Below are 12,551 nucleotides of genomic sequence, written 5' to 3'. Positions count from 1 at the left end.
TGCATCCTGATACAGATGTTCAGCCCAGGGCCCAGAAGTGCTGTGGGAAAACTGGAAAAAATGTTCATGTTACTTTCATTTAGATTTTTCAGGGCTCTACAAAACAAAAGTACATTTTAGCATCCTTTGTAGACAGATTTTAGTTTTTTTGGTCAAGATGCAATTCCATTAGATACCACATGAAGTCAGTGTTCCTGCAGTTATGTTTCAAAGCATTGACATGCAGCCAACTGTTTTATTTTTATTTTCTAGGCACATTTAAAATTCCTTTGTGTCACGTGAAGTACAATAATCTCGGTTTCCTCAAATAATTGCACATTTTGCTAATAACAAAACAGTTTATACAGTATGTGCAATACTCTTGTTAAACTGATTTGTTTTTTGCAATTCTGTAAGGATTGCAAATCTCATTCAGCTCTACTGTAGCGTGTCACTGACAATAAGTCCATTGCTAAGCAGACAGATTGTATTCCACAGTGCAATAACAGGAGTAAAATGTCCTTTCAAATACATTACCCCCTGCATGGTGACAAATTGAAAAAATACTTATTGATATGGATCTCCATGATATGTTTTTAACAAAATTGATTGTTAAAAATATTCCAAAATTAACATGGCCGAGAGATATCGTGTTGTTACGACCCCAGACGGCTGGTTTAAGGGTTATAAGGGGGACATAACATAAAACACACAGACAGCAGTAGTGGTAGAGCGAGATACCTAACCTAAATAACTAATGTGCTATTCAAAGATATACCTACATGTAAAAGTGTAAAGCCATGGGAATCTCACCTTTTTACCTGTTTCCCATGAACAAAGTCACTAACAATTGCACAATATGACGAAACAAACAGAGAGCAGAACAGGAAGTAATTTACACATGGAAATACAATCAATAACAAAGGTAGGATAATAACAAACGAACAGGATATAGCAACACAAATCACATTGCTGTCTGTCGGCTAGAGAAACGGATGAATGAGAACTGATTTAAACAGGAGTCGGACACGTCTGGAACATGGAAACAGCACAGTATAAATGACGGGGATGGGAACCAATCAGAGCCAGACACTTTCGTACACGAGAGATAGGGAGAACAACAGAGCACAGAATAAAAACACAAGAACACATACACACAAGCACATAAGAACACATAACATATGTTATCAAGTTACATTGCTTTTATCAGACAAAAGCTCTTTGAATTGATGTAATCCATTGAAACTAATGCATGAAAAGCCCAGTGGTTCAAGTTTGGCTTTGTTTTAGTCTGAACTAGAGAATATTTAATTTTGTTTTTAAATTCCTAATGCTAGAAAAGGTGGAGCTCTATGGCAAGCCAAATTATCATTTAGAGATATCTCTTTAAATGCATTTCAAGATATCTTGAAATATTTTGAGATATGTCTAAATCATTTAGAGATATCTGCAAACCAATCTAAATAAAGTGCTTTTTAAAAGATATCTCAAAATTATTTGAAGATATCTTTAAATGATTTAGAGATATCTGCAAATGACTACTTATTCATTTGGAGATATCTCTAAATCTTTTTGTGATATCTTCAAATCACTTCCTGTTCATTTAGAGATATCTGCAAATCATTTCAAGATATCTTCAAATGATTTCCTGTATTTTGGCTGAGATTATCACTTCCTGTTTCCTCATTCAGTTACATAGAAATGAATGAACAAGTGAACAGGAAGTGATAATCTTGGGCTACATACAGGAAGTGATTTGACAATAGAGATATCTCTAAATGAAAAGGAAGTAATTTGCAGACTGGTCCCGCTGGCTATTCCTGACAAATATGACAGCTCCCCTGATCGCTGTGAGGGCTTTTTCTGCAAACCTCCCTTTATTTTGCCCATCTACCCAAATCCTTCCCGACTGACAAGTTTATTCAGTTATAAACCTTATAGCCTCAATCAGAGTTAGCATTAACAGTTATATATATAATTGAATTACCTATGTATTCATCAAAATGAATACAATTGTTTCAAATCAAGGATGTGAATACTTTCAACTTTCAGTAGTAGGTGAGAATGCGACTCCTTTGAGACTGACTACTTTGTCAGTTTTCCACTATATTTACATGCAAGCAGAATTCCAGCTGTATTTTGAATCCCAAGTTTTCTGATCTAGCCTTTTTGCATTTCGTATGATTTTTGAACTATCATGTGACTGTCAGGTCTTCCCTTGTTCACCTTTTGAGGACATCCTCATCACCTGAATACTAGCCAGTCTGCCTCTCTCAATATGCAATCATCGAATTAACATTCCTACATGTAGTGGTAGGGACTACAGTTCCCATGAGGCTGCGTGTGTAACTTCCGGGGGGGTTCTAAGACATTCTGTAGTATAATCATGGCGTGCTGTCTCCTGTTTTATACCTGTTTATATATGGTGTCAGAAGTGGCAAAACGCAAACCTACGTAATACAGTTTAGTTTAGTTAGCGAAAAGAGGTTGCGCGTTTGGTAAAAAAAAAATATATATATATATATATGGTAAAAAAACGAATTTAATACATGTGCAGGCACCGTGAAAGCTGCTGTGTGTGCGTGAGCTTTTTTTTGTCTGTGAGTTGCTAGGCAAATGGGCCAGCTTGGCAGTGCAGGCAGAGAGGAGAAAAGCAGGGAAACGGGACATAGAAAGACTTTTCCTGAACATAAGTCTACGAGGGAAAACACAGAGATGGCAATGACAGCGGTGGAAGTTATACAATGGATGGATTAGAAGGTTTGAAAGATTTTGCATCGCATCAGGGCTTAATGTTAAACCAGAGGAATATCAGGTGAACTCCCTTGTGTGTGCAATGGGGGATGCAGCTGATGATATTTTAGCAGTTTTACCATTGACTGATGCAGATAAAAAGAATTATGAGATAGTTAAAGAAGCATTTGGAAAGCACATAATGTGATCTTTGAGAGAGCTCAGTTCAATATGAGAGGTCAGCAAGAAGGTGCGAGTGTGGAGTCATTCATCACAGCCATACACAAACTTGCAGAACATTGTAGCTTTGGAGTTCTAAAAGAGGAGCTCATAAGAGACCGAATTGTAGTGGGAATAAGAGATAAAAGACTGTCAGAACAGCTACAAATGGACTCAGAGTTAACATTGGCCAAAGCTATACAAAAAGTGAGACAAAGTGAAACTGTTAAGAAACAGCAAACAATTCTGCACAGCAATGCTGGGGGAGGCAACACATCAAGCGTGGACATTCTAAAGATAAATATGAAAAAAGGGAAGAAACAGACATAGCAAAAGCCACACAAGGAGCAAAAGTCAGACATTCACAGAGAGGAGTGCAGCCGGTGTGGTCAAGGATGCAAACTCTCATGGAAAGATTGTCCAGCTAGAGAAGTGGAGTGTCGAAAGTGTCACAAAAAAGGGCATTATGCTGTAGTCTGTCATACAGGTGAAGCAGTACATACAGTCATGGAAGTTCAGCAGGACATAGACACCGAAGACTTTGCTTTTCTAGAAGCAATTGATTCAGAGACCTCAGAGCATGGATGGAGGAAATCTGTCTAAACGGAGACAAAGTCAACTTTAAACTCGATACTGGGGCAGATGTCACGTCTATACCTACAGCGGTATACAAACCTGAGCTAGATTGTAAGCTACTGCAAACACAAAATAAATTATTTGGGCCAGGTACATATCCACTTAAAGTGGAAGGCTGCTTTAAAGGTGGAATGGCAGCAAAAGAGCACAGTACCTCACAGAACATTTACCTTGTGACAGGACTGGCACAGCCACTGCTTGGCAGACCAGCTATAGAAGCTTTAAGACTAGTATGCAGAGTAGGGGAAGTCAGAGAAAATACAACTGACTTCAAAGCTGCATATTCAGCTGTTTTCCAGGGATTAGGGGAACTAAAATAGCCTTATCACATTGAGCTCGAAGCAGGAGCCAAACCCTGTGCCCTTTCTACACCTAGATGGGTCCCTCTGCCCCTCAGAGACAAAGTGCATGCTGAGTTAAATAGAATGGAAGAGATGGGGGTGATCTTGAAAGTGACTGAGCCCACAGAATGGTGTACAGGTATGGTCGTCACCCCAAATCCTAATGAGAAAATATGGATTTGTGTCGACCTCATTCCCCTGAATGCAGCTGTGAAAAGAGAGTGCCATATCCTGCCAACGGTGGACCAAACACTGGCAATGATGACAGATGCAAAAGTTTTGACAAAGCTGGATGCCCGATCTGGATTTTGGCAGATTCTGCTCACACCAGAGTCACGACCCCTCACAACTTTCATCACTCCTTTCGGGAGATACCAGTTCAACAGACTCCCCTTTGGCACCCGAGCATTTCCAGAGGAGGATGTCTCAGATGTTAGAGGGTTTTGACAGGGTTCTCTGCCATGCAGATAATGTTCTAATGTTTGGCAGAGACAGGCAAGAGCATGACCAGAGACTGCACCGGGTGCTTCAGAAAATGCAAAAGGAGGGCCTCACTCTGAACGAGAAATGCGAGTTTGCAAAAGAACACATAATTTTTTGGGACACAAGGTCTCAGCAAAAGGCATTGAGCCTGACCCTGATAAAGTTAAAGCAATTCTCTAAAGCCAAAATGCATGGAGGACATTCGTCGTCTCATGGGCATGGCTAATTATCTAGCAAATTTTCTATCTCAGCTGGCCACAGCCACCATGCCATTGAAAGAGCTGCTAAGGGACAGAAATGAATGGATTTTTGGCTTTCCAGAAGCTGAAAGAGGAACTCCAAAAGTGCTTGCGCAGTACTCTAACACAGCAGAAACAAGCATTGCCGCCGATGCATCAGCATACGGTATCGAAGCAGTTCTCACCCAGAAGCAGATTGATGGCTCCTGGTGACTGGTGACATATATTTCAAGAGGCTTAACACAGAGAGGCGCTACGCGCAAATTGAAAAGGAGGCGCTAGCGGCCACATGGGCATGTGAAAGACTCACATCTTACCTCCTAGGGCTACACTTCACACTGCTGACGGACCACAAGCCCTTGGTCCCACAGCTGAGCACCAGAGGCTTAGATTTCCTTCCACCACGGATTTTGAGATTTAATCTTCGGCTGCTGCGCTTTTCATATGACATTGTTCATGTTCCTGGGAAGAGTCTCATCACGGCAGATACCCTGTCTAGGGCTCCACTAGGGGGTCCGCCAACGGCAGCAGATCTTCAACTGGAGAAAGATGTCCAGGTCTTCGTCTCCCTGCCACAGACAAACGACTGGAGGAGATCAAGAGGACACATCAGGAAGATGAAATTTGCAAAATAGTGACAAAATACTGCCACACAGAATGGCCAGAGAAACACAGACTTAATCCAGAGATTATGCCATACTGGCAAGTTAGAGCAGATCTTCACGTATCTGGTGAGGTTCTCATGAAAGGAGAAAGACTGGTAATACCATCATCTCTGAGAGCTGAAATAATACAGAGACTCCATGAAGGACATCAGGGGATTTCAAAATGTAGAGCCAGAGCCCAGGAATCGGTATGGTAGCCGGGCATCTCATTTCAGATAAGGCAAATGGTGGAGAGATGTGAGATCTGTCAGACGCATAGAACACAGTACAGAGAACCACTGCTACCCACCAAAGTACCAGAACGCCCATGGCAAAAGGTGGGGATGGATCTGTTTGAGTGGTCCAAGAAGACTTACCTGCTAATAGTGGACTACTTCTCGGGATTCATCGAGATAGCAGGCCCACTTCGGCTGAAGTTACTATTCGGGCTATCAAAGAGGCCCTTTGCCTGCCATGGGACTCCTGAAACTGTGGTGTCTGACAATGGGCCACAGTTCTCAGCAGAGAAATTTAAAAGTTTTGTAAAAAAAAGTAAATTCACACACATCACAAGCAGCCCACGTTACCCCCAAGCAAACGGTGAAGTGGAATGTGCTGTACAAACCGTTAAGAATCTGTGGAAAAGAGACACTGATCAAAGCAGAGCACTGCTGGCATATCGAGCCACTCCAATGGAGCACAGGTTTTTACCTGCTCAATTACTCATGGGGAGAAACCTGCGCACCTCTGTACCCCAGTCTACAGCCAAACTAGACCCTAAGTGGCCGGATGTGAGGGTTTTTTGAAAAAGGCATGAGAACGGGAGGCGTAAGCAGGCAGCACACTACAACCAGAGACACCGCTCCAGACCTCTCCCAGAGCAGTGCCGAGACCTCCCAACACACCAAGGTCATACTTAGTAGAGACGGAAAGGGGTCTTCTCAGGAGAAACAGAATCCACTTTCGGCCTACTGCTTAAGGTGGTTAATTAAATACTCCACCGCAGGCAAAAATATCTTAAAACTGTTATTTTTAATTGATACAATGCATAAGTTAATCAATTTAAGATAACTGCAGTCCTCCAGGAAATTAGTTTGATCCAGATCCAGACCTTGGTGTAAACAGTGGTGCAGCATACTACTGAAAAAAGGAGGAAACTGTTTTTTCTCCACATCCTAAAAGCACTGGGACATCAATGCTAATATGCTTCTAGGCCAATAAAAAAAAAAAAAAAAAGTGTAGTGCAAAACATTTGTAGTTGATGCGCATGATGATACATTGAGCACTGAATAACATTAGAAGCCTTAGTACAGCTCAGAAGTGGCCCATTTATAATTCTTCACAAGCGTTGTAGGCTATATATTGTTTTAATGCTGTATGCATTTGCATAGTAGGTTTTCCACAGAATTAAACATGAAATACATTTAGGCTGTCTTCCACTTCATGAAAATACTCCCTACGAAATGAACTTCAAAGGGCATTGTACACTTATATGGAAGATATTTTCTTCTTTACCCCACCAAGTATTGTTGAATTCCCTCAAACACTGCATTATATAGATGAAGTGTGAAAAAATTCAGCCTTGCCTCACGGCAAAGTACATCTATAAAATGTAGTATTAGCTATCTATCACATACGGTAATTTACATTTTACAAATTCATGGTTTTAATTGATATGACTTTTAAAAAGATGGTTAAGATATATTAAACTGTAATTTGAATGATAACGTTTCATTAGTGCTTTATACTTAATATCTGATTTTAAACATATTTTACAGAAATTAAAATTTTAAATTTTAAAGAAAATTTCCAGCATGCTGCCTTGTCCCCAGTTAGGACTGGTGACACTGAAGCATGTTAAAATGGAAATGGTTTTGCACCTCTCAAGCTGACGAGGTTTGGGAGTTTTGCACCACGGCCTTAAATTAACCATTCCTGAACTAATGTGAACACTAGTTTTCAGAATAAGCAGGTATAAACATAGATGTTTCCCTGACCTGGGTGTTTGTCCCTGCAGGAAGAAGTACCTGGAATCTGTGGATGCTGAAACAGCCATTGATGAGGAGCAACGCAAACACAGCCCCCACACACCTCCAGGTAGAACTCACCTGATCCAGACAACCAGGTGTCCTTGTTAGCCAGGATAGTCTGTGTTGCTCTCTCATCCTCGCTCCCTACCTTTACATTGCCTCCTTTTGCTTCCATGCATCCCTTGGATTCTCTCCCACTCTCATTCTTTATCCCTCCTTTCCATCTCTGATTGCCTCTCTCTCCATCCACCTCTTTTTCTCCCTCTCTCATTCCTTCTTTCACCCTTTTCATCTCTGCCTCCCTTTCAGTTCCTTCTTCCCTCTCCCTTTCTCTTCTTATTCCTCCTCTTCCTTCCCCCCTCCCCTTCCCTCCCTCTCCCAACTCTCACTTCCCTTTACTAATGCCTTTTGTCCCTCACCCTCTCTCTCTTCCTCCTTTCATCATTCTCTCTCTCTCTCTCTCTCTCTCTCAGATGGTGTTGAGCGCAGTCGTATTTCCCTGGAGCGGCGGATGGCAGCGGCAGCACGACTGCTGGACGTGGTGCAGGACCTGGAGCGTGCTCACCAGGCCTTCGAGCGGCGTGAGAAGGAGGAGGCGGCCAATGAGATCCTTCCTCCCTAAACCAGGGGCAAGCCTTGGGTCTGAGGCCACTCCCAGGAAGCCACACCATTTCCCACATGGTCCAATGGGTGGAAGAGTTCAGATCTTTTGTTTTGTTTCTAATATAGACAGAAGATTTGATCTCGGTGCTTTCCATTGAAATTACTTTGTAGTTTAAATGCATTTTAATGGTCTAAGAAAAAGAAAAACATCTATGTGGATTATATGCCATTTTGCCAGACTGTGTGCTGCCATTGAGCTACAGAAATCTGAAATTTGTCAAATTAGTTAGCAAATCCATGTGGTTCTACTTCAGCAAGGACAGGTCACGCATGTTAGATTAGCTGTTGAACTCAATACACAGTAAAACAGTGAGGAGGATACAACACTCTGGGATCACAAACAAAAATCTTTGAACTGCTGGAAGAAAACCAGTTTTGAACACAGGCATGAAACAGTCTGCATGGATGCAGAATTCCCAAAGCTGGGAATACACTGACATACAGTACTTCTTCCTAAAGTTATACATCTGACCAAAAATGTTCCATTTCCATTGCAAGTACATAATATTCTGCAATCTATTTAATCTCTAGTTAGGAAGAGAACATTGTGATGCAGAGCATGATGAGAAATGAACTGAGCTTAGTGTAATGCTCAGTTCACTTCTCTTTAAAAGCGTTTAACATTTTTTTTAATGTCCATCAATATCCACATTTGCCTTACACATAGGTTTCTAGATTAATATATCACACAACCACAGCGCTAAATTACAATGCTATAATGCTTTAGATCCATTAGGCATGAACACCAACAAAGACACTGTGGTTGTATGGCTAGCCAAATTATCATTTAGAGATATCTCGAAATACATTTAAAGTTATTTCAAGATATCTTGAAATTAAGTTCAGATATCTTGAACTGAATTTCAGATATCTTTAAACAATTTACAGATATCTTATTAAGGTGCTTTTTAAGGATCTCTCTAAATGATTTGCAGACAACTTCACATGATTAAGACATATCTCTGTTAATTTGGTGAACCAAACCTGCTAAACTGTTATTAAGATATATATATATATATACACTCATCTAAAGGATTATTAGGAACACCATACTAATACTGTGTTTGACCCCTTTTCGCCTTCAGAACTGCCTTAATTCTACGTGGTATTGATTCAACAAGGTGCTGAAAGCATTCTTTAGAAATGTTGGCCGATATTGATAGGATAGCATCTTGCAGTTGATGGAGATTTGTGGGATGCACATCCAGGGCACAAAGCTCCCGTTCCACCACATCCCAAAGATGCTCTATTGGGTTGAGATCTGGTGACTGTGGGGGCCAGTTTAGTACAGTGAACTCATTGTCATGTTCAAGAGACCAATTTGAAATGATTCGACCTTTGTGACATCGTGCATTATCCTGCTGGAAGTAGCCATCAGAGGATGGGTACATGGTGGTCATAAAGGGATGGACATGGTCAGAAACAATGCTCAGGTAGGCCGTGGCATTTAAACGATGCCCAATTGGCACTAAGGGGCCTAAAGTGTGCCAAGAAAACAACATCCCCCACACCATTACACCACCACCACCAGCCTGCACAGTGGTAACAAGGCATGATGGATCCATGTTCTCATTCTGTTTACGCCAAATTCTGACTCTACCATCTGAATGTCTCAACAGAAATCGAGACTCATCAGACCAGGCAACATTTGTCCAGTCTTCAACTGTCCAATTTTGGTGAGCTTGTGCAAATTGTAGCCTCTTTTTCCTATTTGTAGTGGAGATGAGTGGTACCCGGTGGGGTCTTCTGCTGTTGTAGCCCATCCGCCTCAAGGTTGTACGTGTTGTGGCTTCACAAATGCTTTGCTGCATACCTCGGTTGTAACGAGTGGTTATTTCAGTCAAAGTTGCTCTTCTATCAGCTTGAATCAGTCTGCCCATTCTCCTCTGACCTCTAGCATCAACAAGGCATTTTCGCCCACAGGACTGCCGCATACTGGATGTTTTTCCCTTTTCACACCATTCTTTGTAAACCCTAGAAACGATTGTGCGTGAAAATCCCAGTAACTGAGCAGATTGTGAAATACTCAGACCGGATTGCTTAAATTGCTTTTCTTTCCAATTCAGACATTCAGTTTGGAGTTCAGGAGATTGTCTTGACCAGGACCACACCCCTAAATTCATTGAAGCAACTGCCATGTGATTGGTTGGTTAGATAATTGCAGTAATGAGAAATTGAACAGGTGTTCCTAATAATCCTTTAGGTGAGTGTATATATATACTTATATATATGACTTAAATGTACATGTAAATGATTTAAAGACATCTAAAAATCATTTAGAGATATCTACAAATAATGTAAAGATATCTGCAATTTATTTAGAGATATCTGCAAATGGCTTTCTGTTTATTTAGAGATCTCTCTAAATCATTTTGAGATATCTTCAAATTATTTCCTGTATGTTGATATTATCAGTTCCTGTTTCCTCATTCATTTAATTACAAATTAAAAAACATGTGAAAAGGAAGTGATAATCTTGGGCCAGCTCTGCCAAACTGTCTTTTAGATTTTTTAGAGATATCTTTAAATAATTTAGAGATATCTGCAAATCATTTACTTTTAAGTAAAATATATTTATATGATTTGCCGATACTGTATATCATAATGATTTAGAAATATCTTGAAATATTTGCAGACATCTGTAAAGCAATTAAGGATATCTTGAAATATTTCAAGATATCTTTACATTAATTAAAGATATCTGTAAATTATAATTTGGCTTGCCATAGTGGTTGCAGAACTTGATGGATTGTTTTGGATGATGTGTCAGCAGAAGATTTATTGTGAATTATTAAGTTATTTCCAATAACCCAGTTCCAGCATATCAGCTGAATCGAGTTCATTCAGTGCCAAGTGAAACTGTAAAAAGCCCTTATATATTCCCTGTGAATATAAACTACAGTTTGTTTTTTCTGTTGTTCCAGACATTTATCAAAACAGGCATTCTTGATAGCAGAAAGTATACCTTCTGAATACAAAGTCTGTAGTTGAAAGGATCTAACAGATACTTCCAGGATACTGCTGTACTGGAGTATATGCCATTGTGTGGTTAAGTAGTTCCTGAATAATAATTATTGGGGAAAGAAAACAAACATCTTCCCATGGATATCACTGTATTAGTCTGGATGAATTAAGTATGGGAACCAACCTTGTTTATTCCTTACAAGATGGGGAAGACCTAAATAAAGCCAAAGCTCAGCTATCAATTCCCAAATATAATACAATTAAGTTATTTGAATCCTTTGTCACAATTCTCTTCTGAAAACAGTTTTTTGTATTCTCTAATATTTGTGTATATTGTTTAATGATGAGGAGCCCAGGACAAATTTACCAGATATTATTTAAATTACAAGTCACACCAAACGAGCACGATGGGTCGAATGGCCTCCTCTTGGTTGTAAACTTTCTTATGTTCTCATGTACACTTCATACACCCAACTATCCTATTGGCTTTTAATTGCTTCTCACAATGCTTACATGGCAACAGATTTATATCAATAACACCCATATCTTTTTGTAAAACTTTGGCATTGAAAAATATGATTAAATTACATTTGCTGGGCAATTTGCACAGTTCTGGATTATTAATTGGAGTGTATCAGCACTTCTATTTTCTATTTTCAGAGTCAGCTGAATACGTTTAAACTGTAACCTGAACCTTGGTTAATTTATCTTACATGCAGCCAAGGGCTCAAAAAAGAAGGAAGGATTCAGTTTCCCAGACTGAAGAGATCATAGTCCCTTTCACTCTTAAAGTAAGTTTAAGATATCATCATCATCTGTCCTAAAGAAACTATAAATTAATGACTCTGAGTAAACAACAACACAGGTTGAATACAAACTTTGCAATTATTTAAGGAATGTGATTTGGAATATATATAAATATGATACTGGGAATATTAATTTCCTGGACTAGTTAGGTGTCTAGTTTTGGCAGTGTATTTCCAGATATTCAGGCAGTTGATCCCGGTGTTTTGAACAAATTGGAAAATATTCTGACTTAATGGATTGTATATCAAATCAATCAATTAGTGTGACTCCGGGGTAAGCATCATCAAATCAGGAACAGGAAACAGGAAAGCTTGGTAATTTGTTGTTGCTGTTTGGGTCAAAGATTAGATATAATCAAGACTTGATCAAAAGCAGTGGAGGTCTACTACCCTCCCAGTTATGTAGTTCTTAATATCGCTTTAAATTCAAAGCTATGGCAAGGGACAGTATTTTGCATGTTTTCTCTTGTTTCAGATGTATAGCCATACATATTTTTCAGAGTGTTGCAGCATCCTTTTTGAACTCATAATTTGCATCATTTTCTTAATAGTACCATTGAAGTGAATAACCCAGAAATTAATTAATTCATTAAATAACACTGATATTCCCTATTCCCACTAGACTAACAATAAAGAGATGCTGATTCTATGTAAAAGAAAATGATCTGGGGTAAATACAAATGGACAAACCTCACAGGACTTCATTTCTACCAATATCTGTAAAATGTCTTGAAGGCCACATGGAAACATGGTGATTCCCCCCCCCCCTCCCATGCAAATCTAAAGTTTATGTAGCAAACATTTCCACAGGGAA

General features: G+C 39.7%; 1 protein-coding gene across 1 annotated transcript in view; it reads left to right on the top strand.

The window, feature by feature from the left end:
* The window catches only part of rasal1a (RAS protein activator like 1a (GAP1 like)), a 176,523-nt gene extending 168,559 nt beyond the window's left edge, over positions 1 to 7,964 (top strand). The window contains exons 20-21 of the mRNA XM_066689532.1: positions 7,292 to 7,371; positions 7,778 to 7,964. Of these exons, the coding sequence (XP_066545629.1) occupies positions 7,292 to 7,371; positions 7,778 to 7,926 (229 nt within the window). The 3' untranslated portion in view covers positions 7,927 to 7,964. The remainder of the gene's footprint in view (positions 1 to 7,291; positions 7,372 to 7,777) is intronic.
* Positions 7,965 to 12,551: the final 4,587 nt, after the last annotated feature.

The sequence above is a fragment of the Amia ocellicauda genome, chromosome 17 (genome assembly GCF_036373705.1).
Source record: "Amia ocellicauda isolate fAmiCal2 chromosome 17, fAmiCal2.hap1, whole genome shotgun sequence".
Classification (NCBI taxonomy): Eukaryota; Metazoa; Chordata; class Actinopteri; order Amiiformes; family Amiidae; genus Amia; species Amia ocellicauda.
This window is presented reverse-complemented; position numbering and strand designations above follow the sequence as displayed.